At 38.4% G+C, this 21328-nt stretch overlaps 2 protein-coding genes across 10 annotated transcripts in view; one reads left to right on the top strand and one right to left on the bottom strand.

Annotated features, from left to right (window-relative positions):
• KIF2A (kinesin family member 2A) overlaps window positions 1-12258 on the top strand; it is a 76977-nt gene extending 64719 nt beyond the window's left edge. For all 8 annotated transcript variants that reach the window (XM_057539743.1, XM_057539746.1, XM_057539745.1 and 5 more), the window contains 3 exons: window positions 2169-2270; window positions 4744-4879; window positions 7176-12258. In XM_057539743.1, the coding sequence (XP_057395726.1) occupies window positions 2169-2270; window positions 4744-4879; window positions 7176-7261 (324 nt within the window). In that variant the 3' untranslated portion in view covers window positions 7262-12258. The remainder of the gene's footprint in view (window positions 1-2168; window positions 2271-4743; window positions 4880-7175) is intronic.
• DIMT1 (DIM1 rRNA methyltransferase and ribosome maturation factor) lies at window positions 10457-21178 on the bottom strand. 2 transcript variants are annotated; one of them, XM_007176056.3, is made up of 12 exons: window positions 20935-21178; window positions 20503-20576; window positions 19273-19359; window positions 17475-17536; window positions 17297-17390; window positions 17158-17207; window positions 15307-15430; window positions 15078-15170; window positions 14155-14219; window positions 13458-13521; window positions 12105-12211; window positions 10457-10595 (listed from the first exon to the last, which is right to left on the bottom strand). In XM_007176056.3, the coding sequence occupies exons 1-12, from the start codon at window positions 21011-21013 to the stop codon at window positions 10553-10555; spliced, it is 942 nt and encodes a 313-aa protein (XP_007176118.1). In that variant the 5' UTR covers window positions 21014-21178; the 3' UTR covers window positions 10457-10552. The 2 variants fall into 2 exon arrangements, with proteins under 2 accessions (XP_007176118.1, XP_057395735.1); XM_057539752.1 differs by lacking the exons at window positions 20503-20576; window positions 20935-21178 and having other exon boundaries at window positions 17475-17538; window positions 19274-19331.
• Between the last annotated feature and the right edge of the window lie 150 nt (window positions 21179-21328).

A 21328-nucleotide genomic window follows, 5' to 3' on the forward strand; every position in this document is an offset into this window, starting at 1 on the left:
CTCCAAAGATATGGAAAACCAGAACAAGACAGGCACTCCCTATAGCAGCAGATCTCTCACATTTTATTCTTGCATCTATTGGGTCTTTGCAGGACCTTAATTTGGAGAGGTTGGCTAGGTGACCAGAACTAATCCAGAGGCTTTTTTTTTTTTTTTAAATTTTATTTATTTATTTTATTTATGGCTGTGTTGGGTCTTCGTTTCTGTGCCAGGGCTTTCTCCAGCTGTGGCAAGCGGGGGCCACTCTTCATCGCGGTGCGCGGGCCTCTCACTATCGCGGCCTCTCTTGTTGCGGAGCACAGGCTCCAGACACGCAGGCTCAGTAATTGTGGCTCACGGGCCCAGTTGCTCCGCGGCATGTGGGATCTTCCCGGACCAGGGCTCGAACCCGTGTCCCCTGCATTGGCAGGTGGATTCTCAACCACTGCGCCACCAGAGAAGCCCCAATCCAGAGGCTTTAAGCATGACATCATGGGTTCTTGCAACCTCCCTTATATATGAGAGAGTGTGGATTTCTTTCAACTTTGCCTTCCCCAAGGAACTGTCTTGAGATGGTTCAGCATTAGCCTTTAGTTAAGTATTGGTGCATGTGTACATATTCTTATTGCTATATTAAATTTTAACAAGGTAGATTAAAATGGGATAGTGTCCAGGACATGCCCTGGAGATAAAAGTAATACAGGTAGACAAACTAGAGGATAATCAAGTGCATTAGAATTCCATAAGTAGTTGTATAGACAAAAAGTATTCTGAGTGGGCTGCATGGAAGTGATAGGAGTTTGCATAATATCTTGAAGCAGAGAAAAGACAGGACATTCTCAGCTTGGCAGGGAAGTGGGCAGATAAAATGAGTAAAGGTGGTTGACTGTGTGTTTACCAGAAGGACAGAGAATATGAGAGAATCATGCCTGCATGTCCTGATTAAAAGCAGATGGCTCGGGCTTCCCTGGTGGCGCAGTGGTTGAGAATCTGCCTGCCGATGCAGGGGACACGGGTTCGAGCCCTGGTCCGGGAAGATCTCCCATGCCACGGAGCAACTGGGCCCGTGAGCCACAACTACTGAGCCTGCACATCTGGAGCCTGTGCTCCGCAACAAGAGAGGCCGCGATAATGAGAGGCCCGCGCACCGCGATGAAGAGTGGCCCCCACTTGCCGCAACTAGAGAAAGCCCTTGCACAGAAACGAAGACCCAACACAGCCAAAAATAAATTAAAAAAAAAAAAAAAAAAAAAAGCAGATGGCTCTTTTCCCAAAGAGAAAATAAAAAATTCTTTAACCAACTTGATTATATAAACTTTTAGGGATGGCAGCTTACTGATGAAAGAGTCAAATAAGTTAAAGTCTATTTATAATATTTAATTTAACAAAAACACACATATATTTAGAATTGTGTATTTTATTTGAAAAATGTTGCTTTTCCTACTGACATTTTATAAAACAATTTTAAGGGTACTTCTCAATCACTACAGCCACATTTTGAGGAAATAAATCATTAGATGTTAGAGTTGGGAAGGAAGCTCAAAAAAGAAAGCAAGGCCAGAGAAGTTTGACTTGATGTAGGACCAAAATATATGTTGCATATACATATGTGAGTTTTTGTTGATAAAGTTGTGAATTGTCCATTAAAATTTCTGTAAAAACCAGTAAGTAAATTGTAGAATGCAATTCAGAAATTAAAATTTAGTAAGAGTTGAATCCTTCAGAATACCAATTTGATAGTCACAGTCATGAAAGATATTATGTTTACGTCTCTCTTCTAGTGAAAAGAAACTTAAGACATATATATGAATTAAATTGTTAGGGAAAGTAAACAACACTGAGGAAATATTTCAGTATATTTCTAGCCTGTGATAAATGTATTTTTGAAAAGTTGCACTCCAAAAGAGATTGTTTTTTTTACAGTAATTCTGCAGTAAAGCTTGGGATAAGTGAAAACTCTCTCTTACTGATGTGTTTAAGTTTGTCTTACTGAGTGTTATGTTAAATATTTTTGACCCATAAAAAGAAATTGTGGCTTTGCCTTATGTTTTGTTTTAGTAGTCTTTAACATTCAAGCATCCTCAGTTTCTAAGTTGCATTTTTATAGATGACATAGAAAAACTACTTTTTTATTATAACATTTAAAATACAAACTTATGTCATAATTTTTAAACTATTTTTATTTTAAGGAAGAAGAGGTTTCTCCACAGTTGTTTACTTTCCACGAAGCTGTCTCGCAAATGGTAGAAATGGAAGAACAAGTTGTAGAAGATCACAGGGCAGTCTTCCAGGTAAAGTAAGACAGAATCTTTAATCAAATGTTTCTCTAGAAAAATTAACTACCAACTTTTGTAATTCTTTGAGTATCACACTAATCTAAAAATAATACTTGTTTATGTGTAAGTATATGTGTATTTGTAGGGCATATGACACAGTAAATTTTGAATGGAATGAATGATCGCTACAAACTTTCTTTGCAGCTGTGATGGAAAGATCTAGTTTATTTCTCTGTTCTCCCACTTCATTTGCTTTTGTCAGTTGTCCGTTTATAGAGGAGTTGAACTTCTGCCCTCCACTACCCCTTTCTTCATGGTAGGCCAGTTTGTTTGACAGCAGTAGGAAAAACTCTTCTAAAGGGTATCAGAACAATTGAGGAAGAGTCAGTCTTTGCAGAAAAGGAGGAGTATTTCAGGAGAGTTACTGTACTGACTGAGCTGTCAGTGGCAGATGACTGAGGGGTGTTATATCCCTTCCTATAGCAGTAACTCCTTGGGTATTTATCCCATTGTGTGTTAAACCTATTTTAAAAAACCTTTTACCATACAATCCTCCCCTCTCCCTTTTTATAAACAAGAAAATATTCTGCGGACTTCCCTGGTGGCACAGTGGTTAAGAAAACGCCTGCCAATGCAGGGGACACAGGTTTGAGCCCTGGTCTGGGAAGATCCCACATGCCGTGGAGCAACTAAGCCCATGCGCCACAACTACTGAGCCTGCGCTCTAGAGCCCGTGAGCCACAACTACTGAGCCCACGTGCCACAACTACTGAGCCTGCGCAAATAGAGCCCGTGCTCCCCAACAAGAGAAGCCACTGCAATGAGAAGCCCACGCACTGCAACAAAGAGTGGCCCCTGCTCACCCACGCATGCAGCAACGAACACCCAACGCAGCCAAAAATTAAAATAAAATTTATTTTTTTTAAAAAAAAGGAAATATTCTGGAGGGTGATATCTATGAGGAAGTGAAGATAATTTTGAACATCTTATGGAGACTGTACAGTCAGGTTGCCCCCCGCCCCCGCCCCCTTCCCACAGTGTATAAATCCTTTGTCCTGTTAACCTGTATTCCTTCTCTGATGTTGAAGAAATCTTCATTTATCTGTAAACAAACATTAACATTCCTCAGCTCTTGCCATTCAAGCACTTGGATGAAGGTCTCAAAAATATAAGAGAACTGTTTATAACTTCAGAATAGGGTATACATTGAAACTTACAGTTTTAGTCAAGTCCATATTATGGGAATCTCTTCAGAGGCCTAGGTATTTAGATTAAATCAAAAAAGGACACTTGTAATTTAAGAAAAGTGTTAGAACAATATGGACACCCATAAAACTCAGTCAGGTGAGGCTTTCAAACTCAAATTTATACTTGATGTGTCAGAACTAAATTGGTACATTTATAGAACGGTGTGTGTGCAGCACAATTGAATTGTTTTGGAATCCAGCAGTAGACTTGTGAATTCCTTGTTAGAATGAGGTATGCGCCACAACTACTGAGCCTGCGCTCTAGAGCCCACGAGCCACAACTACTGAGCCTGTTTGCTGCAATTACTGAAGCCCATGCACCTAGAGCCCATGCTCTGCAACAAGAGAAGCCACCACAATGAGAAGCCCGGGCACTGCAACGAAGAGTAGCCCCCGCTCGCTGCAACTAGAGAAAGCCCGCACACAGCAACGAAGACCCAACGTAGCCAAACATAACTAATTAATTAATTATTTTTTTAAAAAAGGAATGGTTTCCTTGAAGCATTTATGAATAGTAGTAAGTAGCTACTCTTTAGTGGTTCATTTGACTCTTCTAAAATGGGCTATCCTGGGAATTCCCTGGCAGACCAGTGGTTAGGACTCTGCGCTTTCACTGTGGAGGGCGCGGGTTCAGTACCTGGTCAGGGAGCTGAGATTCTGCAAGCCACACGGTGCGGCCAAAAAAAAAGGGCTATCCAGTGTTCCCTTACAGTCAATAATTTTGAAGAGCTAGTGTGTAGAATTTAGGATTACCTCTTGGCCCAACCACTGTGAGGCCCCAAATGGATATGTTAATTCCAGATGATTTACAAGTTCTGGGCTCCCATAGGCCTCATCAGATTGATCAGTAACTTTATTATTACACCCGTTGTCTCTCTGTTTTAGGGACAGCTGTTGAAGTTTGAGATTTACTCTGCTCATTGTGTGTGTGTTTGTGTGTGTGTGCGTGTGTGTGTGTGTGTGTGACTGATTCATTCCCTCCCCCAAACCCCACTCAAAGTAGAGTAAAAATAGGAAAATGAAGTCATCTTGCTTGGCCTGTCACAGTGGTGTTTGTGTTCAAATTTAAGGAAATATTCCTTAATTTTACTCTATAAATAAAGATGTTTTATGGTTATTAATATTTTAGAGAATACCATCTTGAGTATGTTTGATTATATTAACATGAAATTTATAAATTGGTTTCTGTCTTATAAATAGGCTCATTGGATTATTGATTTTTTTTTTCTTGGTCATTTTAGGAATCTATTCGATGGTTAGAAGATGAAAAGGCTCTCCTAGAGATGACTGAAGAAGTAGACTATGATGTAGATTCATATGCTACGCAACTTGAAGCTATTCTTGAGCAAAAAATAGACATTTTAACTGAGCTGCGGGGTAATTCTTTTTTCATTTTAGTGTTTGAAATCTGCCTAATATTTGTATGTAATTAGTGGGAGGATTTCATATTGTAAGAAGGTATCTGAAGTGAAAATTATGGGTACATTTAACATCTTTCTAGAGGTATTGAAGACCAACGAACCATTCTGATTTTTCTAAAAATGAAACATGAAAAATCATTTCAAGTGCTCTCTAGTCATCTTTTTTTAGTCTTTGGAGAAGGTAAAGACATCTTATGATTAAAGAGGGAAAATATATTTTAACAAGTTTGTAAATTTTGTATACCCATTCAGAGTTTTAGTTTGGTGGGCCGATGCTTTTCAGAATTATTTTCCTTGGTTTAGGTCTATTACGGGTCATCTTTCTATAGCCTTCTATGTGCTTCTCCTTTCTGTGCATATTGTCATGTTTTTCCTTTGAACACTTGTTTTAAAAAATGAAGGGGAAGGTCTCAAAACAACTCTACTTTGCTTATGAAGGGAGGCATGTGGTTTACCTACATGCCATGGCTTCTTTCTTGGCTTTTTAATTAGCTTATCTCTGCCACTTCAGATAAGCATGTATTGTATGTGCTGATTTCTTAGGCTTTGGCAAATTAGCTATCTTCATTTATATGCAAGTAGGCTTCTTTGTGTGTGCTTGCAATGCAACATGAAACCAGACTGAAGTTGCTAGTTTTTAGCATCAAACAAGCTGCTTCAAATTTTTTAAACTAGGTTCTTTGTAAAGTTGGTTATTTGAAATCATATCCTAGAGTCAGCAGTGACCGTTTTGCCAATTTAGAATTGTTTGTGCAGATGTAGGGTTTCTAAAATTTGCTGTTTTTCATGTTCTCCATATTCAAGCCTTGATTTAAAGTGTTTTGATCATTTTTCTAATCTGTCATAATGCACAAGCAGCTTTTTTCGGTATGCATTTTATTCAGAAGACAGAGCACAATGCATCCTAATTTTTTTTCTTTGTAAGATGTAGCTTTCAACTTAGTTCCTTTCCTTAATTTTCTCAGGATTCATGTATAAGCAAGTATATCCAAACTTTGAAGAAATTACTACCTAGATATTATATTATTCAGTCCTTCCTTAGAAAAAAAATTTTTTTTACCATCCAGAGATAATTTTGTTATTAACTTAAGAAGTTTGGGAGCTATTATCTTATATTACCAGGCATCAAATCCAGCAGTCCTTAAATTCCTTTCTTTTTTCTTTTTTATTATTTTGGCTGTGCTGGGTCTCCATTGCGGCACGCGGGCTTCTCTCTAGTTGCGGTGCAGGCTTAGTTGCCCTATGGCATGTGGGATCTTAGTTCCCCAACCAGAGATCTAACCCGTGTCCCCTGCATTGGAAGGCAGATTCTTAGCCACTGGACCACCGGGGAAGTCCCCTTAAATTCCTTTCTAAATTTCAGAAAAGTCGACTTTTTCAACATCGTTTTACTTAGGAAGAGGGGAAAGAAATTGAGATTCCAACTTTATATCTCTCCTTTTTTCTGAAAGCCACAATCTTTGCACATTTTAAGTTGGGAAACTGTTGGAAGGTGCTATCTCTTGTGCATTGTGCGATGCTTACAGATATCCCTGGTCTCTATTGACTAGATGACAGTAGTACCACCCCAATGTGACAATCAAAAATGTCTGTAGACGTTACCAAATGTCCCCGGGAGGGGAGCAAAAATCACTCCCAAATTGAGAACCACTGTTATAGAAAGATTTCTCATCTTCACACAGCTATTATTTGCCTCCTCCAATTTTTACTAACGTATTTCTTACTCTTAAGTGACTGAATCAGTACACGATAGACAGTAGGACAGAACTGTAAGGCCAAGAAATGTATGTCCTGTAATTTCCCTTCCCCATCATGCCCTTTTGCAATCCCTGATAAGGAAAAAATGACATGTCTTCTTAAAAACTCAAATAATCTTAAAATTTCATAGCTTAAAAAGGTAAAATAGGAATTGGGAGTAGACATTTTCTAATTTTGAGAGAAGAAATGTCTACTTTACACACATATATAGCCTCTTTACACTGCAAAAAGGAATTCAAATAAATTAAAATTGAATGCTGTAAAATGTGCCAAATAGAACAGAAATCTGTTGAAGATAACAAAAAAAAAACTACAAGTATTTCCAGGAATCTAATGAGTCTGCTGCTACAGTTGAGCACTGTTCTGAGTTTCTGGACAACAAAGAAGGAAAAATCCTGAGTTAATAAGGGAGCTGATTTGATAGGACCCATAAAGTTGTGTGCTGCATTGCATATAATGCAAAACTTATTCCCTTGTTCTTTTCTTTTTCCAAGATAAAGTGAAATCTTTTCGTGCAGCTCTACAAGAGGAAGAACAGGCCAGCAAGCAAATCAACCCGAAGAGACCCCGTGCCCTTTAAATCAGCATTTGCTGCTAAAGGATTCCCACCCTCGCTACTGTAACATACAATGGTTCAGCTGTAAGGGCCATTCGAAAGTTTGAAATTTTAAGTGTCTGTGGGAAATGTCTTGTCCCTTCAACCTGAATGACATTTCAGTTTTGTGAAACTCTCCTTTGTCTACAGGATGCTTCTAGTCCAGGAGGCACAGCCGAGGCTTGGGAATAGTGAAGCATTTTGTTTCATTTTACCCACATAGTGATTTACTTTTGAAGTTCCTTGCCAATTTTATTTTCTGTATGATGAAGTAAGATTGTGGACTTGATCCAGAGGTGAATAGTAGGGGGAAGCCACAGCGTTTCCTTTTAACTCAGTTCAATTTTCATAGCAAGACTGAGCAGTTTTAAATCCTTTGCGTGCATGCATACCTCATCAGTGACTGTACATACCTTGCCCACTTCTAGAAACAGCTGTGCTCACCTCTTCCTGCTTTGTGCCTTGACTAAGGCTACTGACCCTAAATTTCTGAAGCACAGCCAAGATAAATTACATTCCTTATTTGTCGTTGTAAATTACCTTTATTGTGTGTACCTCTTTACTGTAATTGAGACGTTTTGTGTGTGCGACTAGACTTGCAGGATGTGCCGTACCACTGAATGGAACTAGAGTCCGCGACAGTGGACACAGCTGCTGGACCATCCCATCTTCTATGTAAAAAACCTGGAATTATGATTTTAAAACCATGTAACACGTGGTTATGATTTTCTTAGCATTTTCTTTGTAAAGAACTAAAATATAAACTAGTTGGTGTATAATAAAAAGTAATGAAATTCTGAAAAGAGTTTTATCTTAGGATAATACATATATATGCAGTGTGTGTTCCAGTGTGGTATGAACAAGACTAATAGTGCAATTTGATCTTTACCAATACCATTACTTAAGTTGAAGTGTCCATTAGCACCCCAAAATGTACCTTTTAAATGGTACTGTTAAAGGAAATTGGCTTCTGATGCATGAATATGTACATGTACATTGAAAGTAGTCCATAATAGAACTGTTAGTTTAAGCCAAGTATAGACAGTACAGAACTCTCTTGAAAAGGAATTTAAGCTAAGAAAGAGATGACTTTGCCTTAAAAGGCAGATCTGACCCAAGCTCCACCCATTACCTAATGTATGATGTTTCACCATTATTTGATGAGAATCACTAAATTCTCACCAATCAGTTCATCTAGGGCATGCTGCTTTTTAAATGGTGGCACTTATTTTTACAGATTGCTATTCCAAGGAAGAAAACTGGCCACTTTTCATGTAAATATTTTGTTAGAAGATTTATATATCTTCTCTAGGAGTTTTCCCTCAGTTCCCAGGATAGTGTCTAGGAGTACATTAACCACAACAAAAAGTCTCCCAAGGGTGTCTTGTTTTGATTTACTCTAGGGAACTACCAGCTCATTCATATGGGCTAATGGGAAGCTATGAATAGAGTCACATGAGCCAGATTCCCTACTTCACTGTCCACAGATCTCAGAAGGTTGCTGTGGGAAATCCTAACGCCATGGTGAAAAGCTCCTCTGTAAACTTGAAATCTAGAGCAAGTGTAGATTTTCACAGTGTGCTTATTATTAAATCTATGGAATGAGTTTTCGAGACAGTTTACTTCAATACAATCAATCACCTGTGTTTTGGAAGGGACTCAGGTTTTCTTGCAGCTGTAAGGTATGTTCTATTTGTGTTTATTTCAAGGAGAAGAGGAAGAATGGAGAGCTGTTACTATTGACCTTACAGAGGCTGTTTAAAAAGGTAGTTTCTGAGCCTAACCGATCTTCAAAGGACATCATAAAGAGATATGTGAATTTACTCATTTTAAAGCACAACAGATTAGTCTTAATTTATTATTTAAATTAGAAGGGTACTATCTCTGGAAGGTCTCCTCAATATGAAATGTACTGCCTTATACTATAATGGCTTCATTCTGGTTAGTATTCAAGGTATATTAAAAATCAGTACCAGAAAAGATCTTGGTAGTATAATCCATTCCTTCAGTTTTACAGATAGGGAAATCTGAAGGTTATAAAAGGGACTAAAACTCAGCAGTCCATAGGAGGACAGGGAAATAAGAGGGAAAGCTGAATTCAATCTTAAATTTAAATTTTCCTTTAAGGATAGAGATGGTACAAGTGAACTTTGCTAATTAAGTAGTTTTGTGAGATTAAAAAAACCTACTCTTAAGTTTATGTAGTATTTATGTAACAAAAGTGGCTTTGTGCAGTTATTATTTAAAGAATAACTTAAATTTTTTGGATCTGGATTAAACATTCTTTACTTTCTCAGACTTGAAAGCTGATATCCCTATTATAATAATTAACTAAAAATATACATTATTTTAGTTATATAGGAATGTTTTAATGTATCACTTTGAAGCCAGATTTCTAAAAAATCTGTTTATGCAAACAACCTATCTTTCCTTCTAGGTTCACTCAGTGTACCTCTGTTAAAAGAATTTGGATTTTAACTTTAAAGCCAGTGTTGATTTATAAAATCCTTTGAAATTTTACATCTATGACTGCCTCCCAAGAAAAAACATACACTCTTATAGTTCATTTCATTCTAGTTGAGCATCCTCATTCACAAGTAAGGAATGCCCGGAAGGAATATGCCTGGCACCACGTGGTGGCAGTAGCAGACTCAGGCTTACCTAGAACCTTAGCCTATTATGCTGCAGGATTGCTAAAGGGGTAGGCAGTGATAGAAATTATATAGGATAAACAGAGAAAGAAGGAGAGAAGCAAAATAACATTTTAGGAAGCAAGGAAACAATTGCTTTACTGTACACATGAATAACAAGAAGAAATGGTATGGGGAATATGTGACTAAATTAAGCATATTTTAACTTTCTTATGACTTGAAGAACAAAGGCCTAAAGAGCTAAAATCCTAAAAAAAGGTTCTCACAGTAATATATAACATAGGAAATATTAGTGTAACGTCTTTATATAATACACTGTTAGAAATAACTTTTAAGTGTAAAGTTGTGCGTGTCTGCGGCTCTTAAACTTGAAGAGTATCGTGTATAAATTGGACCCTGCCCTATGTTATATATTAAAATCAAACCAAAACCAAAAAAAAAAAAAAAAAACCTGTATAGTTAGAATTGACTTACTTCCTTAAAAATTCAGAGTAATAAACGGTGACAACAGTAGTAAATCAAAAATAGTCAAGCACATAGTGTCCAAGCATAGTTCATCTTCTCAAATTACTAAGAATATATAATTCCACTTTGTTGAGTTTGGAAACTTCTCTTCTGCAGATACCTAAGAAAAATGGATACCTTCTGCATTGAATCCATGTAGCAATCTGAAAAAAGAAACCAAAATGGGATGGTATTGAAATGCTAGTTTGTAGCAAGTAACAGTGCATACATAGTCCCTATACCATGAATTCTAAAACACAAATACATCAGCGAACCTGTGAAGCCCACCCACTCCTAACACTAGTCATTAAAGAAACTTTATTCTTCAACTAAATTTATGAGATGTATATTGGTTAAAACCACATCATTTTGGTGCCTCTTCTGTCATAGCCTGTATGTCTTAAGGCATGATGAATTTAACTAAAATGATCTTAGACCTACACTATCCCTGGCCTAAGAGGACACTGGCCCTTTGTTCCATTTCAGCCTGGTAAGTGAATGTGAAGCTGTCTGGAATTAGAGGCAGGAGAGAGATGAATGGCTAATCTCATGTGTCCATTCTTCCTCTCTGAGCTCACTGTTACTGAGGTTCAAATTAAATACTCACTGCTTCTCTCTGGACACCTGTGTACTTATTAGATCCTAGTTAGCAAACTGCATGTTTAGTAACCTTGAAGAAGATTAATAAGAATGAAGGAAAATAAGATGAAATATTTCTACTTAGACCTGCCTGAGATTATTTTCAGAATGGCCCCATAAGAACCATCGAGATGGGTTAAGATATCTGAAAAAGGAAGATGGGTACTTATGAATAATGTTCAACTCCTAGGATTAACATCTAATAAAGACTCAGTAGTACTGCTAGCCTGCCAATAAAATATAAGCGCCATTTGTCTCAGTTACATACAACTGTGTTTCTAGCATAGAAAAGTCAAACCAATGACTTTTATAACAATCTACCCTCTTTTTTATCAGCCTCTAGACCATGGAAGCTTTAAAAATGAATTGGATAAACAGGAAAAAAATTATGGTTTATTAGTTAGGAAATCAGAGTGTTAGTGATTAAAAACGATGAATACAGGTTAATAATTACCTGGGTAATTTGACGCCTTACTCTGCTTTCCTAAGACTTACTTGCTTAATCCAAGGAGAACAAATTTCGGTCTATATTGCCCAGTTAATTATGCCTCAGTCCACAAAATAAGTTACTGAACCAGTTAGAAATGATAACCAGATATGATTGTAACTAATATTATTTCATACGTAAAAGCTATTCTCAATAAAGAAAAAAGACCCAACTGTATATATTATGATTCTTTTACCTTACAGGCTACTTTGAAGAGACAAACTGTTAAGACTAACTATGAATGGGAGTTGGGGGAGGGGGCTGGAGGGGAGGAGCACGCACACCACCACACACATGGCCACAGAGGTTACTCCAGGCTCGGACTGTTCTTCACCACTGTTCTTACAGTTCTTACAGGAAGTGTTCATTCTGCTGCAGCTAACTAGCCTCCGTCTTCTACACCAAATACTATTCCATACCATGGAAGTGCTATGCAATAACTCCCAGGTAGCAGCACCTTATACCACTTAAAAGCCTTTAAATTTCTACATCTGAAGGTGTCACAGTAAAGATATGTAAAAATGTAGGAAAAGGAAAATGTAGTTACCTAATGAAATCATCTATGTCCATGGAACGGGCCCGCTTGTCACTAAAACCTGTGCTGGTTAGGATTTGCTGTATTTTATCTGCTATGCTGAAATCTTCTGGTATTATCTATCAATATAAGATTCAGAATAAATGAACAACATATCTTTAATGAAGTCACCTTGACTCTTTTTTTTTTTTTTTTTTTTTTTTAGTTCAGTAAGTCATAAACAGTCACCTTATCTGTTCATGATAGTTTTGGAAAGCCTGTTTGTGCAGATTAAGACTTGGATCTCTCATTAGTTAAGTGGTTGATTTTTTAGCACATACCAAATACACAGAAGACCTTGAATGAATTAAATCATGTATATTGCCCTTTTTCTTCTTAGAAATTCTGAAATAGTTGTTTCAGGCGTCACAAAATACTTCATAACACATAAAATAACTAAAGCTACAAAATAAATTTTACAGCAATTGCTACTTCTTTAAAAGTAACATATTCTTGGCACAAATTTCATTTTACCAGCTAGTTAAGTTTTTCTCATAGATGGCCTCTCCAACCCTTGAGAATATGTCATACTTTACATCTTTCATCTAAAAACTTCTCTTAATCCAGCGTAACATTTCCTATGTAGGTAGATGTTCAATGACTTTATTCATAAAATGGAGGTAGCAATGTGGTACATTAAACCATGTAAGATCTGAATAAAAAAATACAAAGGAAATTTGCTTTTATCTGTCCGCTCCGTTTAATTAGCTTGAAAGAACTAAAAAGTTATCAAACATCACAGTCATTATATATGGATATGTCTATGTGTGCTCACACACACAACTAGTTAAAGAAAATGTTGCACAGATAATAAAGAGACATGAGGTTCACAACCAGAAATCTGCTATTTATCTCATACTTTGTTCTAATTATTTCAATTTCTGGGTATTAAAAAAAAGTGATTGAGAAAATAGTAACTTTAAATTTGTAATTGCTACGTAAGCAACAAGCAAGAAGGGACTGCCACAATTCAAAGGCTAGCAAATGGTACACAATTATTTTAAGCTGAGTAAGTTACACAAGCTTAAAACTTTGAGAAAATTATGATTCAACTGAATCTTTTTATGGCAAAAAAAAAAAAAAACCTCAGTAAAAGAGGATGGAGTATTCAAGGGTGTTCAGATATGTTCTGCAAAATACATAGCAGCACTGACCTGTTAGAATTCAAGTTCTAGTGCTAGTTAGACATGACATACTGTCTTTTAAGGATCCTATGGAATGTTCAAAATTAAGAATCTTGTAATGATATATGAAACAGAATAGGAAATAGAGGGACATTTTAAAACACAACAAATTATTGAAACAACAGAAACATTTTCTGCTTACAATATTATGGACCGAACAGTGAATTCTGTAGTTTTTTTCCAGTAGCTGTTGCACTGCACTTGACCTGTATTACATAAAGACATGATATCACTATTATTCCCAAATCAGATTATAAATAATTTCCTTTAAGTTTATTATGATTAAATCTATGTTCCATATGGCAAAATTAAGGAACTAAAAAAGCTGTTGAATATTTAAACTTCTGAAATAATCGCAACTACTAATATTTAAAAAGTAAGTCCTGATAAACATCTCTCACATTCTTAAAGAAGTTCTAGACTCCACAAAACATCATCTACAAACATTTTTTTTCATTGTGGCTTTTACCTTTCTTTTGACCTTGGGCCGCAAATTGCTGTTATATTTTTCCAAGTTAAAATGCCATGAATCTCAAAAATGTGGAAGGGGTCCATCATCACCTCATCTTTCCAAGGAAAAACTAGGCAGATGTGTGGTCAGTTTTTGGTTTTTTCCCATTTTGCAAAAAACCCCTGATCTAATTCCCAAGTCCAGGAACTTTTCTTCATTAACTTCTCCTGCCTCCCAAAGTACAAAATTAAAAAGATAAAATGTGTCTGGACATGGATCATGTTTATGCTTTAGGGTATCTGTTCAGGAAAAAGGACCAAATTCTAGCACTTAGCACAGTATCTGAAGCACTGATCCCTCATACATCATAAATTAGTAAAATACTTACTTAAATGCAGCAGACAGTGTCTTGTTTTTCCTAACAAAGGTGATCCTTACTAGGCCATCCCATTCCTGAAATAGTAGACGGATATTTTCTTACAGAATATTAAACCCTGCCTATACCTACTAGGTATTATTTTGTGTTAATATATAAAAATGAAAAGAGTGATGGAGTGAAGAAAATGTTCTATATCTTGATCTGGCTGGCACACATATGCAAAAGTAAGATGCATACTTGATTTTCACACTTCCGTGCACCCCACTGAATATTTTACCCTCAATTTTAAAAATAGAAAAAAAATACATATTCCACATCTGAACAAAGAACATGGCATTTATTTAAATCTAAGTATCATTTTCAAAAAACTCAAGACAGACATGATTTAGAATATAGCCTGTGCAATACAGCCTGTGCAATATAAAGGTATAAAGTTATACCTTGCAGGAATAACTGACAACCACTCCACTGCCACCAGTTACTGACCACATAAGCAATCACGTTTTTATCCCATGTGATTGCAGTAAGGTTTTACATCAAATCATCTGGCTTTCTTCTCTTTTTAAATGGCAGAAATTAGAATTTTGATTAAAAAGTGTTACTCATACTATTTAACACAACTATTTTCATTTTATCTTGTTTCCCATGTCTTATTCAAATAGATACATGTTTTCCATAGCTATAATCTTCAGCAAATCGCAATGGCATTCTAATCTTTTTACCTTTTGCAAACATTTTCCTTGCTCTTGAGGGCCTCAACAACTATCTTGTGTCAAATAATTCCATCTACTCCATCACAGGGATGTATAATTAACATTCTCCTGTTTAGACATTTAGGTTGACTCATTACCTTTCTGCTGCTTACAGACACACATCTTCCAGGTTGGACTTTTTTTTCCCTTTACTGAATGACCTAGTTATTTTAACCTCACCTGAAAATTGATAGGTGGTGGTGGATTCTTAGGTTCTATCCTTACGACACTGGATTCCACCTTGGGTGGTGGTCTGAAGTTATTCTTTCCAACCTATTAATCAGAAAATGTTTAAGGAGTCCTCTCAAAAACAACTTTAAATAGTAATCAAATATGCTTTCCTCCCAGAAGGCACAGCTAGATGCTCAAGGATGAGTTAAGCCACATTATTTCAACAACAGTCACGTACTTTCATTAGATGGTCCACACGTGCTAATAGCTGTGTATTAATTGACAGTCTGCAGTATAACTTATCTCCAGGTTTTGCAACCAGTCGGAGAGCAAATTCTCTTTGAAACATAAGTACAGCACATCTGAAAAGACAGCAGAAAGGAATAAGGAACAAGGTCATTTTCAACTATAAATGTATTTTAACTGCAATGACTTTTCTTAAGTGGGAAATAGAGCAAAGCAATATCTGGGGTGAATAATTAGTCCAGCTGGCCAGAAGGGAGGAGAACACTTTCAGCCTGAGCTTTATTACCACAAAATGATCCAGCTGCCTTTGTTTTTCATTGTGTAATGGCCGTAGCTCCAACCCCATGCAAATGTAAGCCCTCAATGATCAGATGAGAAAGTATTTCAGATCAGCACTAGTCCATAAGCCCCTCTAGGAAAACAAAACCCAGGGACTTCCCTGGTGGTCCAGTGGTTAAGAATGTGCCTTCCAATACAGGGGACGCAGGTTTGATCCCTGGCTGGGGAACTAAGATCCCACTGTGCCACGGGGCAACTAAGCCTGCACGCTCTGGCACCCAGGTGCCACAACGAAAGATCTCATGTGCCTCAACTAGGACCCGACACAGCCAAATAAATAAATAAATATTTTAAAAAACAAAACAAAACCCAAACAAACAAAACTGGTTCAGTAGCCGAACTGTATTCATGGGGCGGTAAACATCCCTCTGGAAGAGCTGAGGCAGGTGGTGACATCAGTGTCCTCCTGATTTAACAGGTTAAGGAAAGTGGACTTTTTATTCAGCAAGCAAGGGGGAGGCTCCTGAACAGGAGAAGAGCATCTTCAAAGCTGGGATTTGACTTTCAAACTTTTTTGACAATAAGTCACACTAAGAAATACATTTGACGTTGCAACACCTGCCACAAATATCTCTATGTATATATGTTTAGGGAACTCAAACAAACAGTTTCATGAAACTATAATCACCTCAACTATAACTAATCAACTATAATGACATGCGCTGAATGCCCTCTGATATATTCTATTCCATGTCATTTTTTTCTAAATGACAGTCATGGGGCTTCCCCGGTGGTGCAGTGGTTAAGAGTCCGTCTGCCAATGCAGGGGACATGGGTTCGAGCCCTGGTCCGGGAAGATCCCACATGCCATGGAGCAACTGGGCCCGTGTGCCACAGCTGCTGAGCCTGTGGTCTAGAGCCTGAGAGCCACAACTACTGAGCCCATGTGCCACAACTGCTGAAGACCATGTGCCTAGAGCCTGTGCTCCTCAACAAGAGAAACCACCGCAATGAGAGGTGCGCGCACCACAACAAAGAGTGGACCCCGTTCGCCACAATCAGAGAAAGTCCACGTGCAGCAACGAAGACTCAATGCAGCCAAAAATAAAATAAATAAAATAAATAAATTTTTAAAAAATGACAGTCATGGCTCACTATATTTATTCTATAACTACTAAGGAGTTTTTGACCTGCGATTTGAAAACTACTGGTACAGATTGTACTAGAAACCAGTTAGGAGGCCACTGTAAGAATCTAGACATAAGGTAATAAAAAGTTTGACCTGGGCTAATGGCAAGAGCATGAGAAAATAGGGAAAGGCCACCTGGTCTCAGGAGCAGGACTTAGACCACACCTCCCCCAAATAACTCTGGCAATTGAAAAAGAAAGAGAGAGAGAGAGGAAGAGAGAGAGAAAGCGGCACACAAATTGGTATTTTCTACAAAACAAGTGCTCCAGTAGTTTTTCAACTGAAGTAACCTTAATCTTTGGCTGTCTGTGTTCATGGCCTAAACTGTCAATTTTCCTAAGATTTGGCAGTAACTTTGTTCTTCTTGTCACAAACCTGAAAAAAGGTCGGTGCAGCAACAGCTTGAAGACAAAAGGAGAAGAGATCTGTAAGAGAATTAACTAGTTAGTTCTGGGAAAGACACACCAGAAAACAATTTAGTATATATAATGTTCCCTACATTTTGAAAACATACCTGATAAGGCAAATTTGCCACACAAGCATCAAAAAATGGCAAATCTGTTTTCAACACGTCACCCACCATTACTTGAAGTTTGCTGGCCAGAGGCCTGATAATAAGAAAAGAAAAGCAATTAAAAAGAATATTGTTTCATGAGACTGAAATGCACTTTAATTCTATTATGTATACTCACGTGCCCTGAACTCTTTTGTGAAGTTCAGCTACTAGCCTTAGGTCAAGTTCACAGGCGATTACCTAAATTCAAAAAAAAAAATTTTTTTAGGTTAATTATGGAGTATAAATCTTTTCCTGTTATCTCAATGGAAACTCTTACATGATTTAAATGAATTAAACTCCTTTTCCCAATTCTACCATCAATATTCCTTCAATTGTACTCTACCAGCATATTTTAAAGAACTTATTTAAGAATTTAAAGAAGAGAGTATTTTACAAAATGTGGGAATGGGGTTAAGGAAACAACAAAAACACCACCCAGAAAAGTAGACAACCAGACTATGTGAGCGTTCTACCCAAATAATTGACAGAATTATTGTGTTCATATGGCTCCACGCTTTGTAACGCAACTGATGACGAAAAAAATACACAGTATGTCTTTGTAGTAAATGTTCTTAGAAGCACACAAAGCAACTGCTCCTGGAATGAATATATCACTTCTCTCACCTACTAAGATCCAGAACATACAGCACAGATAACTTCTCAAGTAAATGAAAAGGGATACCAGATAGGCTAAAATTTTAATTTTATTTCAATATAAGCTGAGGTTTTACTGACTTCCAGGAAGACCACATCTACAGAGTAGATATATGTGCTGTTTAGCTCCCAGGTCCACTCTCCAGCTTTCTCTGTGCCTGTAGGGTGATACAGTTCAGCTCCACTGCCCTTTGACTTCTGGTTGGGATTGACTACTGAAAGGCAATGGCCTGATGAAAGGCATTACCGGTGCAAAGGGCAACGTTGAGTATTTCCCAATGTCTGCCCGTGCCTTGCACAAGTTTTGGCAGCGGCTGTGTTCTGCTATGAGCGGCCCCTGTTCGATGGCTCCTGCTCTTACTGGGCTCTGGTAACACACTTCCCTCCTCTTGCCCCTTGAGGTCTTTGGATAGTAACTACTTCCTGCTGTTGCTAGTCCCTAGGTTTTTCACTAATGTTTACTGGTTCCCTTAACATTCCCACATTTTGTCAATGGTCTCTTCATTGAGCTCTCTTCAGATAGGTTCTTTAAAATGTGTTGCCTGCTTCCACCAGAAGACACAACAGTGGTCCAATGTAACTGGAACTAGGTAAGCCAAGAGACAAAGAAGGTACCAGCAGTGGCCAGGTGACACCCTAATCTCAGAGGCCTGTGCTAGATCTCCTCCAAAGTCCTAAGTTCCAATAACTCCAATTGCTGTGCTTTGTTCCCCTGAGCCTAGAGGTGGTAGCTGCTCTTTGTAATTACTACTATTGGGTTACCTCAGTGTTCCCATTTTTTCTCTTAGTCCTCTAATAACCATGTAACCAATTCCCTATATTAAATTCCCTGTATTGAAATATCCAATGTGGTTTGTTTTCCTGATTGATATACCCCATATTTTCTTTTTCTTTTAATCCATTTTTAAAACCTGAGATATAACTGACACATAACATTACATTAGTTTCAGGTGTACAACATAATGATTAGATATATGTAACATTCATGACCACATAATTACAATCTTATTTTCTTGTGATGAGAATTTTTACTCTCTTTAGCAACTTTCAAATATACTACACAGTACTGTTAACTATAGTCACCATGATGTCCATTACATCCCACGACTTACTTATTTTATAACTGGAAGTTGGTACCTTTTGACCCCCTTCACCCAGTTCGCTCATATTTTCTAAGATAAAGTTTCTAGCAAAGGAGCAATTAATTAAATAGATCTGTAAGCCACCTGAGCTTGCTCACATAGTAATTTCTGATACCAAACACTAAATCCTCTTTTTACCTTTTTTGCCTTTTCTAGCAACTTTACAGTCATATTGCCAGTTCCAGGTCCAACTTCCAGCACCACATCAGTTGGTCTTAAGGCAGCCTACAAGCAAGCACAACCACTTTAGCTTTACAGGCACATCTGTAATAATTTAATTTACATCTGAATATCTTTACTCAAAAGTGCTCAGTGAGATCTTATCCTGACTCCCTTTTTAGGAGATTCCTTCATGATCTATGTGCTTAACAAAAATTATCTCATTAACATTAGGTGCAAGTGGAAATCTAACACCTCTCCTAACTTGGGGCAATAGTTAGGAGTCAGAAAAGCAGGAACAGCAGTTCTTTCTGAGAGTGGCATTCTGCTTTCTACCTTTGAAAAGATTCCAACAGCATCTTGTTACCAACTCTGTTATCACCAAGTTCAAACTGGAAAGGTCAAAATGATGACCTTGCCTGAGAACCATAACACGTTGTACCAGTATTTCTCAATTCTACATCCAGGTATGGTTTCAGGGATGCAGGAGTATCCAGAAATTGTACACAAAACTTGGTGTCTGTATGCACACAGCTGCAGTTCATAGCTTTCATCAGATGCTCAAAGGAATCCATGAGCCAAAAAGGTTAAAAAGCTAGGCCAACTCTCACTTTGTAAGCGACACTAAGTCGAGATTCTCTATGTAATGTTCTTTCTACAGCTCCAGGATGCTTCCTTTGCAACCATGAAAGTAATTTGCACCACCTGTGTTTCTTGTCCTAGCACCCAATCATCCAAAACAATAAGAGAACATCAATAAGCCATACAGGAAGAATACTCCAAAGAGTTTATATGTGGCATTGGCTTATACCATATAGGTTTCTCTGGGGAACAAACTTCCAAAGGTGTCTGTTTAGACATACTTTTAGGGTCTGGAGTAAACAAAAACTAACAGTGATAGATGGTGCCTAGAAAAAGTGATTGCGAATAAAAGAATAATAATCTGGAATCGAACAAGTAGAAATGTCAAGCTAAGAAGTAAATAATCTACAGAAAGATAAAAGAATTTGGAGCCAGGAGAAGCCGAGACCCACAGAAGGAAGCAAATCATATTGAAGACAGCTTGTGAATCCTACACAGTTCCTCAATTCATTCAACAAGTATTTATACAGCATCTATTTTGTGCCAGGCATCCTTTCTGTGCTCAGATATTCCTAAGAATAAAATCAGTAACCCAATAACTCTCTCCCTCTCCTCTTCCACACCCACCTTATCGATAATGCTGTTAACAATGAGAGGATTTTTCAAAACGTGCTGCCCAATCCCCGTGTTGAACGTGAGTCCTGGAAGAAAACATGAAATAGCCTTAATTTCCCAACTAAAATCAAATATTGGACCATCCCAGAGAAGAAAGTAGGATAGTTGGGGGAAAGTATGTGCGCCAACAAGAGCCACCAAACGTCACGCTTGGAGCCGGGATGACAGACTGTTTCAGTTCACCCCTTCTGCTGGAAAGGAAGCCAGAGGCTGCGCGCCGGGCCTGCGGCCGGCGCTCCGGGAAACCCAGGACTTGCGCGGCTCCCAGAGCGCGGGCCACGCCTGGTCTCACTGTCCCGGCCCAGAACTCCGTCCGCGCCCCGGGTTCGGTCCTGCCGGAAGACCCAACCCGACGGACCCCAGCTCCCTCCCGGCTGTCCCCACCTCCTCCGCTCTTCAGCTCCCGGCGTTGTTGTTGCCGTTCGCGGCACCGGCCGCTCGCCCCTGACTTGATTTTCGGCATCTCTGCAGGCAGCGGGTACAGAGGCCGGGGAAGTTAGAGAGGACCGGAGGCTGCAACCGCGAGTCACCGCACCACGTGGGAATCGCCGGCCCACACCAACAGCACAGGTCCTGGCCACTTCGGGGAGGGGCGAGGACCCGCCCACTGGTTTGCTCCGTGGTGCGCCCCCAGAAAGATGGCCGACCTTGGGTCCCTGTGGCCGCCGGGAATTGAAGTCATAAGCTGGGAGAAAGCCTGGCCTCGGAAGCCTACAGATCCCAGAAGACACCGCGCTACCGATTCTGGCAGTTTGGATTGGCTAATTTGGAATCGGGG

This window comes from Balaenoptera acutorostrata, chromosome 2 (genome assembly GCF_949987535.1).
Source record: "Balaenoptera acutorostrata chromosome 2, mBalAcu1.1, whole genome shotgun sequence".
NCBI classification, from domain to species: Eukaryota; Metazoa; Chordata; class Mammalia; order Artiodactyla; family Balaenopteridae; genus Balaenoptera; species Balaenoptera acutorostrata.

Bases quoted from the DNA above. Each gene is read 5' to 3' on its own strand.
- DIMT1 (XM_007176056.3), bottom strand. From the start codon at position 21,013: ATGCCGAAAATCAAGTCAGGGGCGAGCGGCCGGTGCCGCGAACGGCAA. The intron at 20,577-20,934 runs GTGGGGACAGCC...GTTTTCTTCCAG, and splicing joins GGAGCTGAAGAGCGGAGGAG to GACTCACGTTCAACACGGGG. The intron at 17,391-17,474 runs GTGAGTATACAT...TCTTATTATCAG, and splicing joins CACAAAAGAGTTCAGGGCAC to GCCTCTGGCCAGCAAACTTC.